At 38.4% G+C, this 16,474-nt stretch overlaps 1 protein-coding gene across 50 annotated transcripts in view; it reads right to left on the minus strand.

Moving 5' to 3' along the window:
• Positions 1–6,502: 6,502 nt before the first annotated feature.
• The window catches only part of RIMS1 (regulating synaptic membrane exocytosis 1), a 582,683-nt gene continuing 572,711 nt past the window's right edge, over positions 6,503–16,474 (minus strand). For all 50 annotated transcript variants that reach the window (XM_070450206.1, XM_070450208.1, XM_070450175.1 and 47 more), the window contains 4 exons: positions 15,022–15,134; positions 11,444–11,545; positions 10,757–10,896; positions 6,503–8,791 (listed from right to left, as the gene is read on the minus strand). In XM_070450206.1, coding sequence (XP_070306307.1) covers positions 8,573–8,791; positions 10,757–10,896; positions 11,444–11,545; positions 15,022–15,134 — 574 coding nt within the window. In that variant the 3' untranslated portion in view covers positions 6,503–8,572. The remainder of the gene's footprint in view (positions 8,792–10,756; positions 10,897–11,443; positions 11,546–15,021; positions 15,135–16,474) is intronic.

Here is a 16,474-nt window from a genome sequence, read left to right on the forward strand (position 1 = left end):
CAGCAGAATTCTGTAAAGCAATTATCCTTCAATAATTTTTTTTAAATCATCTATTTCACATCTAAAAAAAGAGAATGAATCAAATATCAGAAACTCAGAAAAGGTGATGCCTCTCAGATATAGGGTGACTTTGGGAATATGTGATTATGTTTTTCCTTTAGACATATTCTTCTTGAGATGCTGAGACATTAAAAAGGTATCCTGCGAAGAGTCTGAAACCCAGACCTGTTAACTGGAGAAATGGCCATGCTAAGATGAAAATAGAGGCTTTAGTTGAAATTTGGGAGTAGATTAGAGAGTGGAAGAGGTATAGAAAGAAAAAAGGTCATAATACTGTGAAATAAACAACCTTAAGGGTTATTACAGATTCTTTGTTATTCAACTTCGTGCCTTTGTAGGCAAAATACCCCCTATACATAGTAGATGCTGATGAGAAGGACCCAGGAAAGGATGGTGTAATAGGTTTCCCTGTAATTGTTGTTCAGTGACTAAGCGGTGTCTAACTCTGCAACCCCATGGACTGAAGCATGCCAGTCTTCTCTATTCTTCACTATCTCCTGGAGTTTGCTCAAACTCATGTCCATTGAGTCAATGATGCCATCCAACCATCTCCTCCCCTGTCACCCATTCTCTTGCTGTCAGTCTTTCCTAGTATCAGGTTTTTTTCCAATGACTCAACTCTTTGCAACACGTGGTCAAAGTTTTGGAGCTTCAGCCTCAGCATCAGTCCTTGCAATTAATATTCAGGACTGATTTCCTTTAGGTTTGACTGGTTTAATCTCTTTGCTGTCCAAGGGACTCTCAAGAGTCTTCTCCAACACCACAATTTGAAAGCATTCTTCAGCACTCAGCATTTTTATGGTCCAATTCTCACATCTGTACATAGTGAAGTCACTGAGTTGTGTCCACCTCTTTGGAACCCCATGGACTGTAGTCTTCCAGGCTCCTCTGCCTATAGGATTTTTCAGGCAAGAATACTGGAGTGGGTTGCCATTTCCTTCTCCAGGGGATCTTCCCGACGCAGGGATCAAACACTGGTCCCTCACATTGCAGGCAGACTCTTTACCATCTGAGCCACCACATGGCTAATGGAAAAACCATGGCTTTGACTAGACAGACTTTTGTTGGCAAGGTGGTATCTATGCCTTTTAATACATTGTCTAGGTTGGTCACAACTTTCATTCTAAGGAGCAAGCATCTTTTAATTTTGTGGCTGCAGTCACCATCCACAGTGAGTTTGGAGACCAAGAAAATGAAATCTGTCACTGTTTCTACTTTTTCCCCATCTATTTGCCTTGAAGTGATGGGACCAGATGCCATGATCTTAGTTCTTTGAATGTTGAGTTTTAAGCCAGCTTTTTCACTCTCCTCTTTCACCTTCATCACAAGACTCTTTAGTTCCTCTTTCTTTCTGCCATTAATGTGGTATCATCTGCATATCTGAGATTGTTGATATTTCTCCTGGCACTCTTGAGTCCAGCTTGTGCTTAATCCAGATCCACATTTCACATGATGTACTCTGCATAGAAGTTAAATAAGCAGGGTGACAATATACAGCCTCGATGTGTTCCTTTCCCAATTTTGAACCAGTACATTGTTCCATGTTCATTTCTAACTGTTGCTTTCTGACCCATATACAAGTTACTTAGGAGGTAGGTAAGGTGGCCTGGTATTTCCATTTCTTTCAGAATTTTCCACAGTTTTTTGTGATCTACACAGTCAAAGGTTTTAGCTTAGTCAATGAAGCAGAAGTAGATGTTTTTCTATGATCCAGTGGATGTTGGCAATTTGACCTCTGGTTCCTCTGCCTTTTCTAAATCCAGTTTATACATCTGGAAGGTCTCAGTTCATGTATTAGTCAAGCCTATAGTAAGGCTGCATAACAAATAACTTCCAAGTCTTTGTGGCCCCCAAAGACATTTTTTATTGTGCACAGATCTGGGAGCAGCTCTATTTCAGTCTGGGAGGTGGACGCATGTCTGCTCTACACAGCTTGGACCAGGTTGAATTAGCAGTGCCAGCCTGCAGGGAGCCCTTCCCATGGAGAATTGCCCTTGCTGTGTCACAGCACTAATTCTTCTTGTTAGGTGCTAACCAACTAACTCATCAACAAGCACAGGAGCAAGTTGTCCATATGGAAGCATCCTAAGTGTCCATCGATAGATGAATGGATAAAGAAGATGTGTATACACACACATGTGTACACACACACAGATATATACATATCTGTACTACACAGCCAGGAAAAAGGAATGAGATCATGCCATTTGCAGCATCATGCATAGACCTAGAAATTATCATACTGAGTGAAGTAAGTCAAATAGAGAAAGAAAAATACCATATGATGTCACTTATATGTGGAATCTAAAATATGGCACAGATGAATTTATCTACAAAGCAGAAACAGACTCAGAGACAGAGAAAAAACTTGTGGTTACCAACTGCATGGATTGGGAAGTTGGAATTAGCATATGTAAGCTCTTACATATAGGATAGAACAGATAAACAGCAAAGTCCCACTATATAGCATAGGGAAATATATTCAATATCCTGAAATAAAACATAATGGAAAAGAATATGAAAAAGAATATGTCTATCTCTAAATATTTATGGCTTCCCTGTAGCTTAGACAGTAAAGAATCTGCCTGCAGTGCAGGAGAGCTTGGTTTGATCCCTGGCTTGGGAAGATCCCCTCGAGAAGGGAATGGCAACCCACTCCGGTATCCTTGCCTGGAGGATCCCATGGACAGAGGAGCCCCATGGGCTACAGTCCATGGGCTACAAAGAGTCAGATATGACTGAGCAACAAATACCACTACTACTATATCTAAGCCTATATATCTATATATGTAAAACTGAATCACTTTTCTATACAGCAGAAATTAACACAACATCATAAATCAACTATACTTCAATAAAATACATTAAAAAAAATAAGCTTAGTTACCTGGCCAATCCCAAGTCAGTGGCAAAGAGATGTAGATTCTCATCCTGCTGTATTGTGAGGGGGTGCAAAATAACATGGCAACAGGTCTGAGAGTGTGATCTTTTCAGAAGGAGTGAGGAATTGGACACATAATCCAGTCTTCAAGGTGGAGGATGAGAACAATAAGTAGAGGAGAGAAAAACTTTCAAGAAGGAAGTTCTCAATAGGAGATGCAGAGGAGGGGTCAATAACTATGCTGAGAAAATGCTGTTGGATGTGTTTGCATTTAAGCAAAGTGGTAGGGGCACAAACCACCCACCACAGGGATAGAATGGCCATATTTAGCCAGTAAAAACACAGGATGCCAAGGTGACTTTGAATGGCTGATAAAACTAACTTTAAGAGGATTTTTAATTACTCATTGTTTATATAAAATTCAAATGAATGTGGCTATGTTGTGTTTTGATCTGGCAGCCTTCCATTAGAGTGGTGAATGAACAGTAGGTGAGGTATTGGAGGCAGGACTGAAAAGACCATTTTAGGGAGGGATAAACTGATGGATCTAGGTAGTATCGAAAGGTTCTCCTGATGGTGAAGACCTAATCCACAATATGAGAGATCATCTCACACACATGTGTGGCCGGTGTGCGTGTGTGCTAACATTTCACATTTTGGAAGATGACAGGAGAAAGAAACAAATTTGGATAGTAATTGGATACTGTGACCTCACAGCATCTCTTTGTGGTGATTCAAACAAAACAAAATAATCAAAAACATGACTTCTAAGACTTTGTCCCAAGATATGAGCTTAGAGTAACCTGCATGGGACCAACTACTAAAAACGTCATCACTTGGTGCCCGTGATTTGCTAACATCTGCTTTGCACTCAGATGTGAAGACTTGGCATCTCTTGTGCCCTGTTGAGAAGTTTTGGAGGGGAATCGGGGTGGCAGTACAAGTCAAGTGTAGGGGCTGCAGAGTGGAGGGATGACCTCTGGGAGCTTCTGGGGAGAGGGCACTCTACATCTCAATGATGATCACTGAATGTGCTTTGGAAGCAAATAACTTAAGAGAGTGCATGAGATGACTCTGGGAAGACCCAACAGCTCCATGGGTGGATTCAACCCTAAGATGCAAAATTTTGTGACTGATGAAGAACTGTAAGAACTACAGTTATTACATTGCGTCTGAGGACAGCTGGGGAGGGAAACCCAAGACAACGTTGCCTTGAAACCCAAGGATCAGTCTGGGGCTCAAAGACTACTTTGTGCATTGCTTTATCCTTGCCTCGAGTGGAGAGATGGATTTTGGTTGGAGTTCTTCCCCATTTTGTGGACTCCTTGTATGTGAAGGTTGAGCTCAGTTGCGAGTGCTGAGGGAAGATGCTGAGTGCTGAGCAGACAGGCTCTGAAGACAGCAAGACCTTGGTGGGTATTGAGCTCCATCACTAAACCTGCACTGCAACTTTGACCTGCAGCTTAGCTGCTCCACGCTGCAGATACTTTATGGGATGTAGGAGTCATAAGAGTACTTAACTCACAGGCTATTGGGAAAATTAACTGCAACCCATAGCCCTTTGCATGCAAATCAAACATATATCATTGCAATTATTTCTTTAGGTAATGATTACTCTCAGTAGACATGGGTTCCTTGAAGCTAGTATCTGTTTTGCTTTTATATCCCAAGTACTTAAAATCTAGTACCCAACAAAGTTCTTAACACTGTTGGTTAAGTAAAATCAGATCACATATTTCAGGCTGAGATGTCCAGAAATTAACTTGTCAGAGTCAGCAAGAAATCCTGACAATTTAGCAAAATGGTCACCCTTCTAGTTAATTCCGCTCCATCATGCAGGCCCTGAAATCATAACACCATGCAATCCTATATGACTTCAAGATTGATTTCTGCTTCTGTGCCTGTCCAAAGAGTTCTTGAACCACATTCAGCTGCATCCTCTTTCAGTGGCAGAAGTGCCCCCTCCCACCCCAAGTGATGTGCTGTAGGGCCATTAGCCAGCTGTGCTCTGACAGTTTGTTGTGAAATGAACTGATCAGTTGTTTTTGTCTCCTGTTGACCCAGTCTCAGAGATAATTTCATGTCTTGTAGACCAAACAACTGGCTGACTCAGTAGGGTAAAATTCAGTCAACTGTGTAAAACACTCTAAACAACTGATTGTCTCCAATTTGATTTTGATTTAGTTGTGTTTACTCTGATTTACAAAGTTAAAGCCAGTGTGTTCTGTAAAATTTTAAGCGCTCCTAGAAGGTGGAGACTAGATTGCAGCAATTATCTTACAGCAATGCAACATGAAAATGATGCTCACCAAGTGTTGTGAGGGTGACAATGATGAAATATATGGAACTGAAAGTAATTCTGTGGGGCTCCTGGATGCAAAAGTCTTTCTGTGTCCCTGGTTAATGGTAGGAAATAGGCTTCATTCAGCCTACATGACCTTCCCAGAGCTCCAAAGGTCAGGTTCAAACAATTACTAACCAGGAGGGAGGGGATGCGGAGACTAGAGAGGAGCAGTCAAGAAACAATAGTGCAGCTTTAGGACAGGGTCCTGATTCGGCCTCAAGTGATACACATAACAGTATCTTTGAGCTGTCTTGCAGATACTGAAACTCCCACCAGGTAGGAGAAGTTAACTGTATCCTGCCCACAAGCACAAAGACCTCAGACCAGCTGGAACCAGAAGGTTGATAATCCTGACTCCCTCTTCCCTCCCCACCAATGAATCAGAACATTGGCCATAGGCTGATCATGCTCTGCTCCTTGAACACTTGAATACTCCTCACTATGCCCTGCAGGACGGGACACAGTTTTGAGGGCATCAGCCCACCGTGTCCCCCTTTGCCTAGAAAAGCAATAAAGATATGTTTTCTTCTTCACCCAAAACTCTTATCTCCAAATTTTAATTCAGTGTTGGTGTACAGAGGCCAGGTTTGGCATCACATATGAATACACTTTTGGGGAAGAAAAGAAAATGTCATAAAGTTGAAGCAATAAAGCCAACAAATTTTATGTAACATACTACTTTTGGAGACTCACCTATTTATTTGAAGATATATTTTATTCTCTAAGATTTTCTTGGAGATGATATAACATATTGTTTGGTTTAAGTTGACCAACCGTAAGGCAATTTCTTATGAATCAATCACGGGTCCAGAGGAACCAATGGAAAGAGGAACCAGACACTGGTGAAAGATGCACGAATTGATATTTTGACATATCACATGCTTGAAATGACTTGGCAATTGGACAACAGTACACTTAAAGAGCAGCAGAAAAACAATCTTCCGTTTGATTCTTACTGAGATTTATTGTTTTCAGTAATGCCACTTTTCAGAAGCAAACTCATGTGCTCACTTAGACAGGCTGACAGAGTAAAAAATTGTATGTGATGCAAAGTACCCTTTTGGGCTGGAGATGAAGACACACATGGTGCAGTGACAAGTCAAGTGCCCCCAGCAGATGACAAATCCCACCTCCCTTCCCGCGATCCAGCTCCCATCTTGCCCAGTGAAACCCACAATGAATATCTGGCACAACATAGAACACAGATGGCTGTAGACTGACATGAAAAGTAAATTTTATTAAACATGTTTACATACATGAGTTGGAAGTTCATTTAAAAGCACAGGGAAGTGTTAAGACAAGTGGTCAAATAGAAAGATACTACCCAATTAGAATCAGTTGATCATTGGCCACTAAGACAGAACGGTATCTAGCAGAAGTACACCAATGCTTCAGTCCTTCCTGCTCAGCATGGTGACCCATGGTCAATCTGTGCCCTGGGAACAGTGGGCAGGTCATTCTGGCGTGTGTAAATAATAAATAATTCACTTGGTGCAGGCAGTATGTCTATGGATTAAAACCTATGTTACACAGTGTCTACATGTGTTACAGCCCCACAGGAGGAATCTACACCAAAATATTTATTAGAAGGAATTTGGTCCATACTACATCACGTTTTCCAGAGGGTAAAAAATAAAGTCCATCTATAGACATTTCACCTCAGACTCACAGACGGAGTCTGGCTAAAACTTGCAAAATGTCTGTAACAAAAATGGATGGCTTAGATTTCTTGGTTATTTCAGTAGAGTAATTAACAAGCAAACTGTACAAGTACATGCAACATACAAGCTGGCCTATGTGGAACTAACATACATTATTAAATAACCTTTTGTTTCTTTTCTTTTTTCCTTTCTTTTTTTTCTTTATCCTTTTTTTTTTTTTAAATAAAACGTGCATGCAGCTTTGAACAGTTCCAAGTCATGCTGCTCTATTTGTGGAGTCACAAAAGTGGAGGGACTCATAAAAGGAGGGACAAGGTCTTTACGCACCTGCAGAGTCTGCAGCTGTTAGCACAGATACAGAAGGTCACAAGGGAATTCAAGGCCAAGAAAAACTCAGATGAAGAAAATGCAAATTGAACTGGACTTTGTTTTATTTCCCCCACCCCAAGGTAAGATACTTTGCGTTAAAAAAACAAGCGTTGTGCTTGCATCAATTTCAAAGAAATGTAAACTAAAATTTGATAAAAATCATTAGTTTAGTGTGGAATATTTCAAATGAAATTTCCAGTGGAATATTAATAGCCCATACCATGTTCTTGCCAGGACTGGTACTAAGTCTACACTGAGATGTGGCCAAGGAGCCTGGGCATCATTCAAAGTGTCTGAGGCTCAACTCCATGTCTAGTCACCATTTTGGGAAGTCAAACATATGGTTTGTACACATGAGCATATACTTGCTTTTATTTTGGATGTCAGGAAGGAAAAGGCATAACAAGGAGTGTTTCCAAGGTACAACGATGCATTTAGGTTAGTTCCCAGCATTCGCTGCAGACTCAGTTCTGTAAAGGTCTTCCATGCAAAACAATGGAAAACATAAATTAATGTTTTAGAACACAAACAGACATGAGCTCCATTCAAAAAAGTGATTCTGTGATTATTTGTTTTTGGAAGATAACTTTCATTTTCTGGGTTTCTACACATAAGAACTTGAAGAATCATAAAGCAAAAGTCAGTGAAGCCCTGCATTGGCCTCACTTTGTCTCATGGTGCACACTCTGCAGAGATGCTACAGAGACTGCTTCAGCCCTTTTTTTTTGGTGCTTTTGGAAAAAGAAAGGAAGGGTCTCTGTAAACATCACGAGCCCTGTCATGACACAGCTGAAAACGAGTAGAAACAACAAATGCAGTGAAAACTGAATCAAATCAAAACAAATAGGAAATCAACTGAAATCAACAAATAACACACAAACAAAACTTAAACACCGGGGAAATAACACTCCTTGTGGTTTGTGCAAAAAACACATAAAATACAGCTTTTCACAAGAGTGACAATTTCCAGTTTGTTCAGTTTGGTGTGTGCATGTGCGCGCGTGTGTGTGAATTTGCAGTTTCCTCTCTTTCATTTGTTAGAAGCATCAGTGATTCTCTAGCACGTTGACTCTTCCTGTATTTGATAGACTGCCTTGTTCTGTCATGTGAAGCCAGGTTTTTAAACAACGATTGGGACATATTATTGAAAAATGACTACAGGCAAAACACAGGTTGATTGTCTGTCTCCAACAATGCTCATGAAATATCTGGTTCAGATTACTATCCTGAAGGTAGAGTCTTACTGGTGTGAGTTCATTAGGACCGGATGCAGGGGGGCCCAGTGGAACTTTCTAGAGATGACTGGGAAGCCCGGCGGGTGAGAGGGGTGAGCGTGGGGTCAACCAGTGATGATGGTGGGAACAGCTTGTACCAGCCGATGACCATGCTGGAAAGATCAAGTTCCTCCAACAAGATCTGAGCCACCCCCATGAAGCATTTGTGGTCCATCCTGCCGTAGTCCCCCCAGACAATCACCTGCAGAGAAAGAGAAGTGGAGTGAACTTGAGTTCCTCTCCTGCACATGTGAAGAGTTGAGAGCAAATTGGTCTGTTAAACTGAGCCAGACAGGGAAGGACATGAAGTGAATATAACTAAGATCAAGGAGACTTAATAATTAAAAATATTCAGGTACTCTCAGACACTTCATCATGATTTTTTGATTTGATGGAATACATATAATATTTCCCTAGTCCATAAGGGGTATTGTCTATATAAACCATGTTAAAAACAAACAGGCAAGCTTATTTACTTATCAATTCAAAACCTTCTTTAGCAACTACTATCTAGTGAGCAATGTGCAGGACCACAGAGATATATACAAATTAAATTTTGTGCAAGCTAGGAGGGCAAGATAACCCAACTTCCGGTACCACAGCATGTGTGCATGGAGGAATGTGTATAAAGGATGAGAATATTCATTACATTTCTTTTATGTTATAGACTTGTTACTGAAGGGACAGGCTGAACAATAATTATAAGCTGGTGCCTTTTGAAGACTTGCCTGACAGTTCTGACTTGATCAGAAGATTAATAAGTCAGTGAACTGACAGAACAATCTGACACCAAAACCAATTCTTTTGGTGTCAGGTAAGATTCCCATTACACTTACTCCAGGCTCTGTGGAGTTTCCCAAATGAACTCACTCACCTGTTTTAAAGAGGTGGGGGAGGCGAATCTCAGCTTTTCAATTTACTGAGTAACCTTGGCAAATTATTTAATGCCTGTATTCCTCAGACATAATCTTTCAAAAGGGGACAATGCAGACAGTGAAATGACCTATGACTGAGGTGATATTATAAAATAGGTGTAAAAGAAGGACTTTTCAAGAAATAATTTCTGGACAAATGATCATATAAAAGGGAAAAAAAAATAAAATTGGGCCCTACTTCACAACATAAACCAAAATAATAAAACTCTATGAAAACAATATATCTATAACCTTTAGGTTATATATACCATATATATTTATAAAGAAGGATAAAAATAAAGAAGGATTATACCTAATAAATAAGGTATAAAGAAGGATTTTTCAAAACCAAGTCAGAAAAAAAATCATAAACAATACAAAAGTGGTTTTTTAAAAAAGTATATTTAAATTGAGAACTCTGTTCATCAAAAGATGTAAAGAGTTTGGTGAAAGAAAAGCCACAGTAGGACAAATGTGTGTGCAATTCATGTAAATGACAAAATACCAGAATAGCTTAAACAAACAAACAAAAAAAACCAACCAACCAAAAAAAACCTTCTACAAGCTAAAAAGAGTATCAGGTAAAATGCTTAATTTTTCACATAAGAGAAAATTCAAATGGTCATTTACATATGAACAATTTGTTTAATCTTATTAGTAGCTACAGAAATGCAAATGAAAAGCCAAAAAAAGCCGGGGGCAGGGCAATCGTGGTCAAAATATTTAGAAATGGTGACATGTGGACACAACTAACAGTGAAAATGACACTCAGCCAGTCATGAATATGTGCTTCCTTTCATTTCTTCCTCTGCATCATGTCTCGCTCAACAAACTATTATTAACATTGGTTGCCCTAATTATCTATCTATCCATCTCCCTATCTACCCACCCATACATACATTTTTCCATCTATCTAGTCTATTTATTTATTTATCTATCTGTCTGTCTACCTATCTATCCATCTTTCTATCTATCTAGTCTAACCATCTGGTCTACCCATCTATCATCTAGAAGATGAAAGGGGTGGGAAGCAGGGCAAAAGTATAAGGAGAGGATGAAGAGAAGGGAGAAAAGGAGAGTGAAAATAAATATCTTGTTCTCCATTGGAACTAAGAGATATTTTACAACTACATGTTACTTATATTGCAAATCAACAATTTGGAATTTATTATCTTCCTGTTTGCCCACCTCTTCAGTGTTGATGCGGACAATAGGCTGTTACAGTGTAAACAGACAAACCAGCTATGACTGACCTGAAGCACTTTACCCTGTGGACTTTCATCAAAAACCAGGGACTGTTGATACAAAGGGTCAAGGGTCTTTCGTGCAATTCTTGTCTTCTTCTTGGCTATGCAGGCCCCATTCTCCAAAAGATACACTTTGACATAAGGAGCTGAACAAAGGTAACATTAACAGATAAAAAGTCAATCCTTCAAATTAAATTGATTTTATTAGCAAATGCTTCCTTAGAGAAGTAGAGATACTTACTAAAAGCTTTCCACTGATTATTTAAATCATTTAAAGTTTTCAGTGCTCCATGAATGCTACCCCTTAAAACCCACATGCTACTACTAACATAATTTTCCTCATTTCAACTGTGCAAAGTTATAATAAAATTCTGACTTATTTGGCTTATGGCTGGCAATACAACATAGGCTTATATTTTAAAGCTCATTTTCTATCTAAAAGCTCATCCTTGTTACGATTAGAACTGACTTTTTATGCTGCCTTTGTAAATAGGCAGACAAAAATAATTGACACGAGCTAAGAAGTCATCATAACTAATACTTTCAACAGAATAACTGTGCAAGGAAAACCCAGATCCACTTTTATACAAAGGAGAGATAATGCAACACAGAGCATATGAAATTCAAATACAACACGTTTTGAGCTGCTGCCCATGGAAGACTCTCATATGAACAGCTAGCTCTGCATCTTACCAGGTGTGGATTTGGAGCCGGGTTTCTGCGTGAGGCTTCGTGCTCTAATCACTTCAACTTCTAACTGGCCCTTTTTATCCTCCATTCCAATCTGTATGTCACCTGCCAGCAGAAGCAAAATGTGTCAGCTTCTTTGCAATCACATTCAGTTAAAAAAAAAATAGGTCATAACAGAGTCCAATTATGATCCTCATGATCTTCATGAAAAACTAATACTTAGAGCCCACAACCCCACTTTTTTTCCCTGCCTCCAAATCAGGTTTTGAAATGTTTCTCTTCATTTTTCTGGTACTCATTCAACTTATGAGAGTCTCATATTAGTTTATAAATTGCTTAACTGTAACAACACTGAAGTATTTAAGAAATTCTGTACTCTAAGGTTTCTTATCCTTTATGTTGAGTATATAAAATACTTAATAAAAAGTATAATTATCTGCATTTCCATTATTTAGCAAAAATCTCCATTAATATCTTGATAAATACCTTAGCAATTTCACAATTTGTTAGTTCCTTCCTTCACTCCTATCTTTCTTTCTCTCTGGTTATGAGTCTATCTCATCTATCATCTATTAATCTATCTTTCTCTCTCCATCATTCTATCTATACATCAATTTATCCATCTGCCTCTATCTATTTATCTAACATCTTTCATGACCATACACCCTCAATTTACTGACTGTATGAACCATGGAATGGGAATGTCATTACCTATTTAACCAGATCCCCGTGGATGGAAATATAGCTTATCTACATTGCTGCCATTAAAAAACACTAGAAAGAATACCTTTATGAAGAATTTTTACACCCATGATCAATTATTTCTTAAATATAAATTCCCAGATTTGTAATCATTAGGTCTAATTGAAGGGACATTCAATAATTTCATGCATACTGCCAACTATCCTTCAGAAAGGTACACTGTGATCAGAAAAATCTGTCTTCCCATTTCCACAGCCCACTAATATCATTAAGAGCAATATGTCTACTTTTTTTCCAATCTGATGTTCCATAAGTTATAATTAGCATTTCTTTGATTATTAGGGAGGTTGAACATATTTGTAAATATTTTCAATTTTTATTTCTTCTTTTGTATTGCTTGTTCATGCCCTTTATCCATTTTTAGAAGATGCCAAACTTTTTCTGAATGATACAATACTTTATCCTCCAATATATTAAATATAATTATTTCTCAGTTGGTTTTAGTTAGTTGAATCATCTCTATTTTCTCAGTTGTGAGAAACAATTCAGTTGTGAATTCTTCTTATTTGCCTCATCCATTTATCAGTGTTGTGGTTCTGGATTGTTCATTAGTTCTATAATAATTCTTGTTTCAAACCTCAGCTCCTAGGGATTTTCAGGCTTTTTCCTTTTAATCACATACACACACTGTTTAAAGAGTCAAACTGTTCTCTAAGCCTTATTATCAGTATAAAATATTCCCAGTCTCTCTCTCTCTACTTCCCTTTCAAAAGTCACCGCTTTCAAAATTTGCAATATTTTAACTTACTTTTTTTTACTTTTTGGCATTTGCATCCCTATCACTGAATATCATATTCATAAGATACCTTCCTTTTTTCAGTAATAGATATTATTACTGACCTCTGATTTTGTTTTCTCTGTCTTCCTATCCCCAGTACACACTTGACATTTTCTGTCATGCTGTTCTCCCAGTATTATTATTTATATTATGATTATGCAATATTACTTGTAGTTAAGTACAATGGAATATTGTGATTACTTCTCATTTCTTGGACACTTTTCCTTTTCTCTACCCCCACTAAGTGTGTTTTAAAAAGTACTTGCTTACATTTTTATGTATTTTTATGCTAATTAAAATATCTCACTCTGTCCTGCTTATTCAGTTCTTCTAAAAATCAAACACACTAGGTTTTCTATAGATTTAGCTTATGAATCTGAAAGGCTACAATTTGAACAGGTTGCTTTTAAAGCAGTAGCTGTTTTCTTAGATTTTCCTTCACTACCATTCTGGGCATCCCATCCATTACTCTCTTGTACGGAAACATTAATTTACTGAATTTCATGTTCCTCCTTTTTAGTTCACAATTTTTAAGTTCACTTAGTTCATTTTGTTGAGGTATGTCCTCTAATAGGTTTCTGAATGATGCTGGGTATAAGGAAAATGTTTTAAGGCCCTTTTGGTCTGAACATATATTAATTCTAGCCTCAAATTTACTAGATGACTTGGCTGGCTATTGTACTCCATGTTGGAAATCAATTGTTAATCAGAATTTTGAAGACAATGCTCATCTTCTGGATTCCACTATTATTACTGAAGAGTCCAGTGAGAATCAGATTTTTAATAGTTTGGATACAATTATTTTTCCTCTTAGGAAAGTTGTGGGATTTTCTATCAATCTCTGGTACTGTAAAATGACATAATATTGTTTTTGTGTTTGAAATTTTCTCATGAATTTGCTGACTACTCTGTGGGTCCTTTCAAGCTAGAATCTCATACCTTCAGGAAGATATTTATTGCACATGTTACATATAATTTTCTACATTTGTCACCTTTTATAATCTTCATTTATGGTATTTTTGCTAGTAGAAGTTTTTTGATTTATCTGGCTTTGGTTTGGAAGTTCTTTCCCACTCCAAGAGTATAGAAACATTAAAGTGTTCTTCAGTATTTGTTAGTGTCTTTCTTTACCTCCTGTTTCTCTTTTACAATCGACTCCAAAACACTACTTTTTTGAGTTCTGAAGTAGGGAGGCAATTTCATTAATTTTTTTGCATAATAACACACTCACACCAACATTCTTGATTGACTAATGTATTGATTTTTCCATGCTATAAAATGCTACCCTTCTCCTACATTTGGATATACTGTAGACATTACATTGACAGAATTTTGATAATTCAGAGAGGTGACTAACTTTATTCATTTTACATTATGTGTCAAGCTGTTGCTGTTATGTAGTCGTGTTTGACTCTGAGAGCCCTGAACTAACTGCAGCACGCCAGGCTTCCCTGTCCTTCACTACCTGCCTGAGCTTGTTCAAATTCATATCCACTGAGTCGGTGATGCCATCCAACCATCTCATCCTCTGTCACCCCTTCTCCTCTTGCCCTCTATCTTTCCCAGAATCAGATCTTTTCCAGTGAGTTGGCTCTTCACATCAGATGGCCAAAGTACTGGACCTTCAGCTTCAGCCCCAGTCCTTCCAATGAATATCCAAGGTTGATTTCCTTTCAGATGGACTGGTTTGATCTCCTAGATATCCAAGGGACTCTCACGAGTCTTCTCCAGTACCACAGTCTGAAGGCATTAATTTTCGGTGCTCAATGTTTTTACGTTCCAGCTCTCACATTCATACATGACCACTGGAAAGCCACAGCTTTGACTATACAGACCTTCCTTTGTCAGCAAAGTTAGGAAAATGCATTAGAAATATGTATCAAGTTAGAAAAATGCATTAAAACTTAGAATAGTCATTAGAAACCAGCAATACTTGAGATAAAATGTTCTTCTCACTTGTATTATCAATGCTATTATGCTACTTTAAATAATCTTGTCAACCATGAAACACTCATTTTCTTTCAGGAAAAATTATTCTTACCCATTGCAGGGGTAGCAAGGGTCTGGCGGCCAACAAGCTGGGCTGGTCCCAATCCATCAAGAAAATCACTGAATTGACTATCTGCGCCTAGTCTCACTCCAGGAAATATTAAACTATTGGCAAAAGGACAAAAATAAAAACATTAGATCTCCTAGAATTCTTTTCATTACTTTCCAGCTGAGCCACCAGGGAAGCCCCATTACTTTCCATTAGAATATCGTTCTGAACATGAATCAAACAGTATTTGGGTAACTGGTTTACTTACTGATTCTTTGCATTTCTGCTGAACCAAGCATATGAGGCTCAGTGCTGAATGAGAAAAGGTCTAGCCTATCAATTTACAGAATATTCATCAGAGTTCCCTTGGCTACACAGTAGGTCCTTGTTGGTTATCCACTTTATTTTATTTTTGGGGGGGAGGGTCCCCAAGGTGAACGCGGTCCTGCCACGCGAGGGAACCTCCCTCTCCTGGTTATCCACTTTAAATACAGCAGTGTGTACATGTCAATCCTAAACTCCCAGTACATCCCTCCCTTCTGTTCACCTGAAACTAACACAACATTGTTAATCAACTATACTCCAATATAAAATAGAAAAGTTTTAAAAAAGACATGCTGAGGAGGGCTTAAAGTTTTTAATGTAGTAAGTTTTTGGCACATTTTACAATACAAATCCCTACATAAATGTATGACTAACGTAAGATATAAGATGTGATATTTTATGTCATGACCTACTTAAATAATTGCTCATGAGCATGAAGTAACAATAAAGTGCTAAATTTTAAGAAACATTTAATAATTTCTTGAATAGATATTATTTGAAATATTCAGTTCAGTCACTCAGTTGTGTATGACTCTTTGCGACCCAATAGACTACAGCACGCCAGGCCTCTGTGTCCATCACCAACTCTCAGAGTTTGCTCAAACTCATGTCCATTGAGTCAGTGATGCCATCCAACCATCTCATCTTCTGTTGTCCCCTTCTCCTCCCACCTTCAGTCTTTCCCAGCATCAGGGTCTTTTCCAAGGAGTCAGTTCTTTGCATCAGCTGGTCTAAGTATTAGAATTTCAGCATCAGCATCAGTCCTTCCAATGAATATTAGGACTGATTTCCATGAAGATTGACTTTGCAGCCAAGGGACTCTCAAGAGTGTTCTCCAGCATCACAGTTTAAAAGCATCAATTCTTCCGCCTTCAGCTTTCTTTACAGACCAACTATCACATCCATACATGATTACTGCAAAAACCATAGCTTTGACTAGATGGACCTTTGTTGTCAAAGTAATGTCTGCTTTTTAATATGCTGTCTAGGTTGGTCATAGCTTTTCTTCCAAGGAGCAAGCATCTTTTAATTTCATGGCTGCACTCACCATCTGCAGTGATTGTGGAGCCCCCCAGAATAAAATCTCTCACTGTTTTCATTGTTTCCCCATCAATTTGCCATGAAGTGATAG

The sequence above is a fragment of the Odocoileus virginianus genome, chromosome 19 (genome assembly GCF_023699985.2).
Source record: "Odocoileus virginianus isolate 20LAN1187 ecotype Illinois chromosome 19, Ovbor_1.2, whole genome shotgun sequence".
Classification (NCBI taxonomy): Eukaryota; Metazoa; Chordata; class Mammalia; order Artiodactyla; family Cervidae; genus Odocoileus; species Odocoileus virginianus.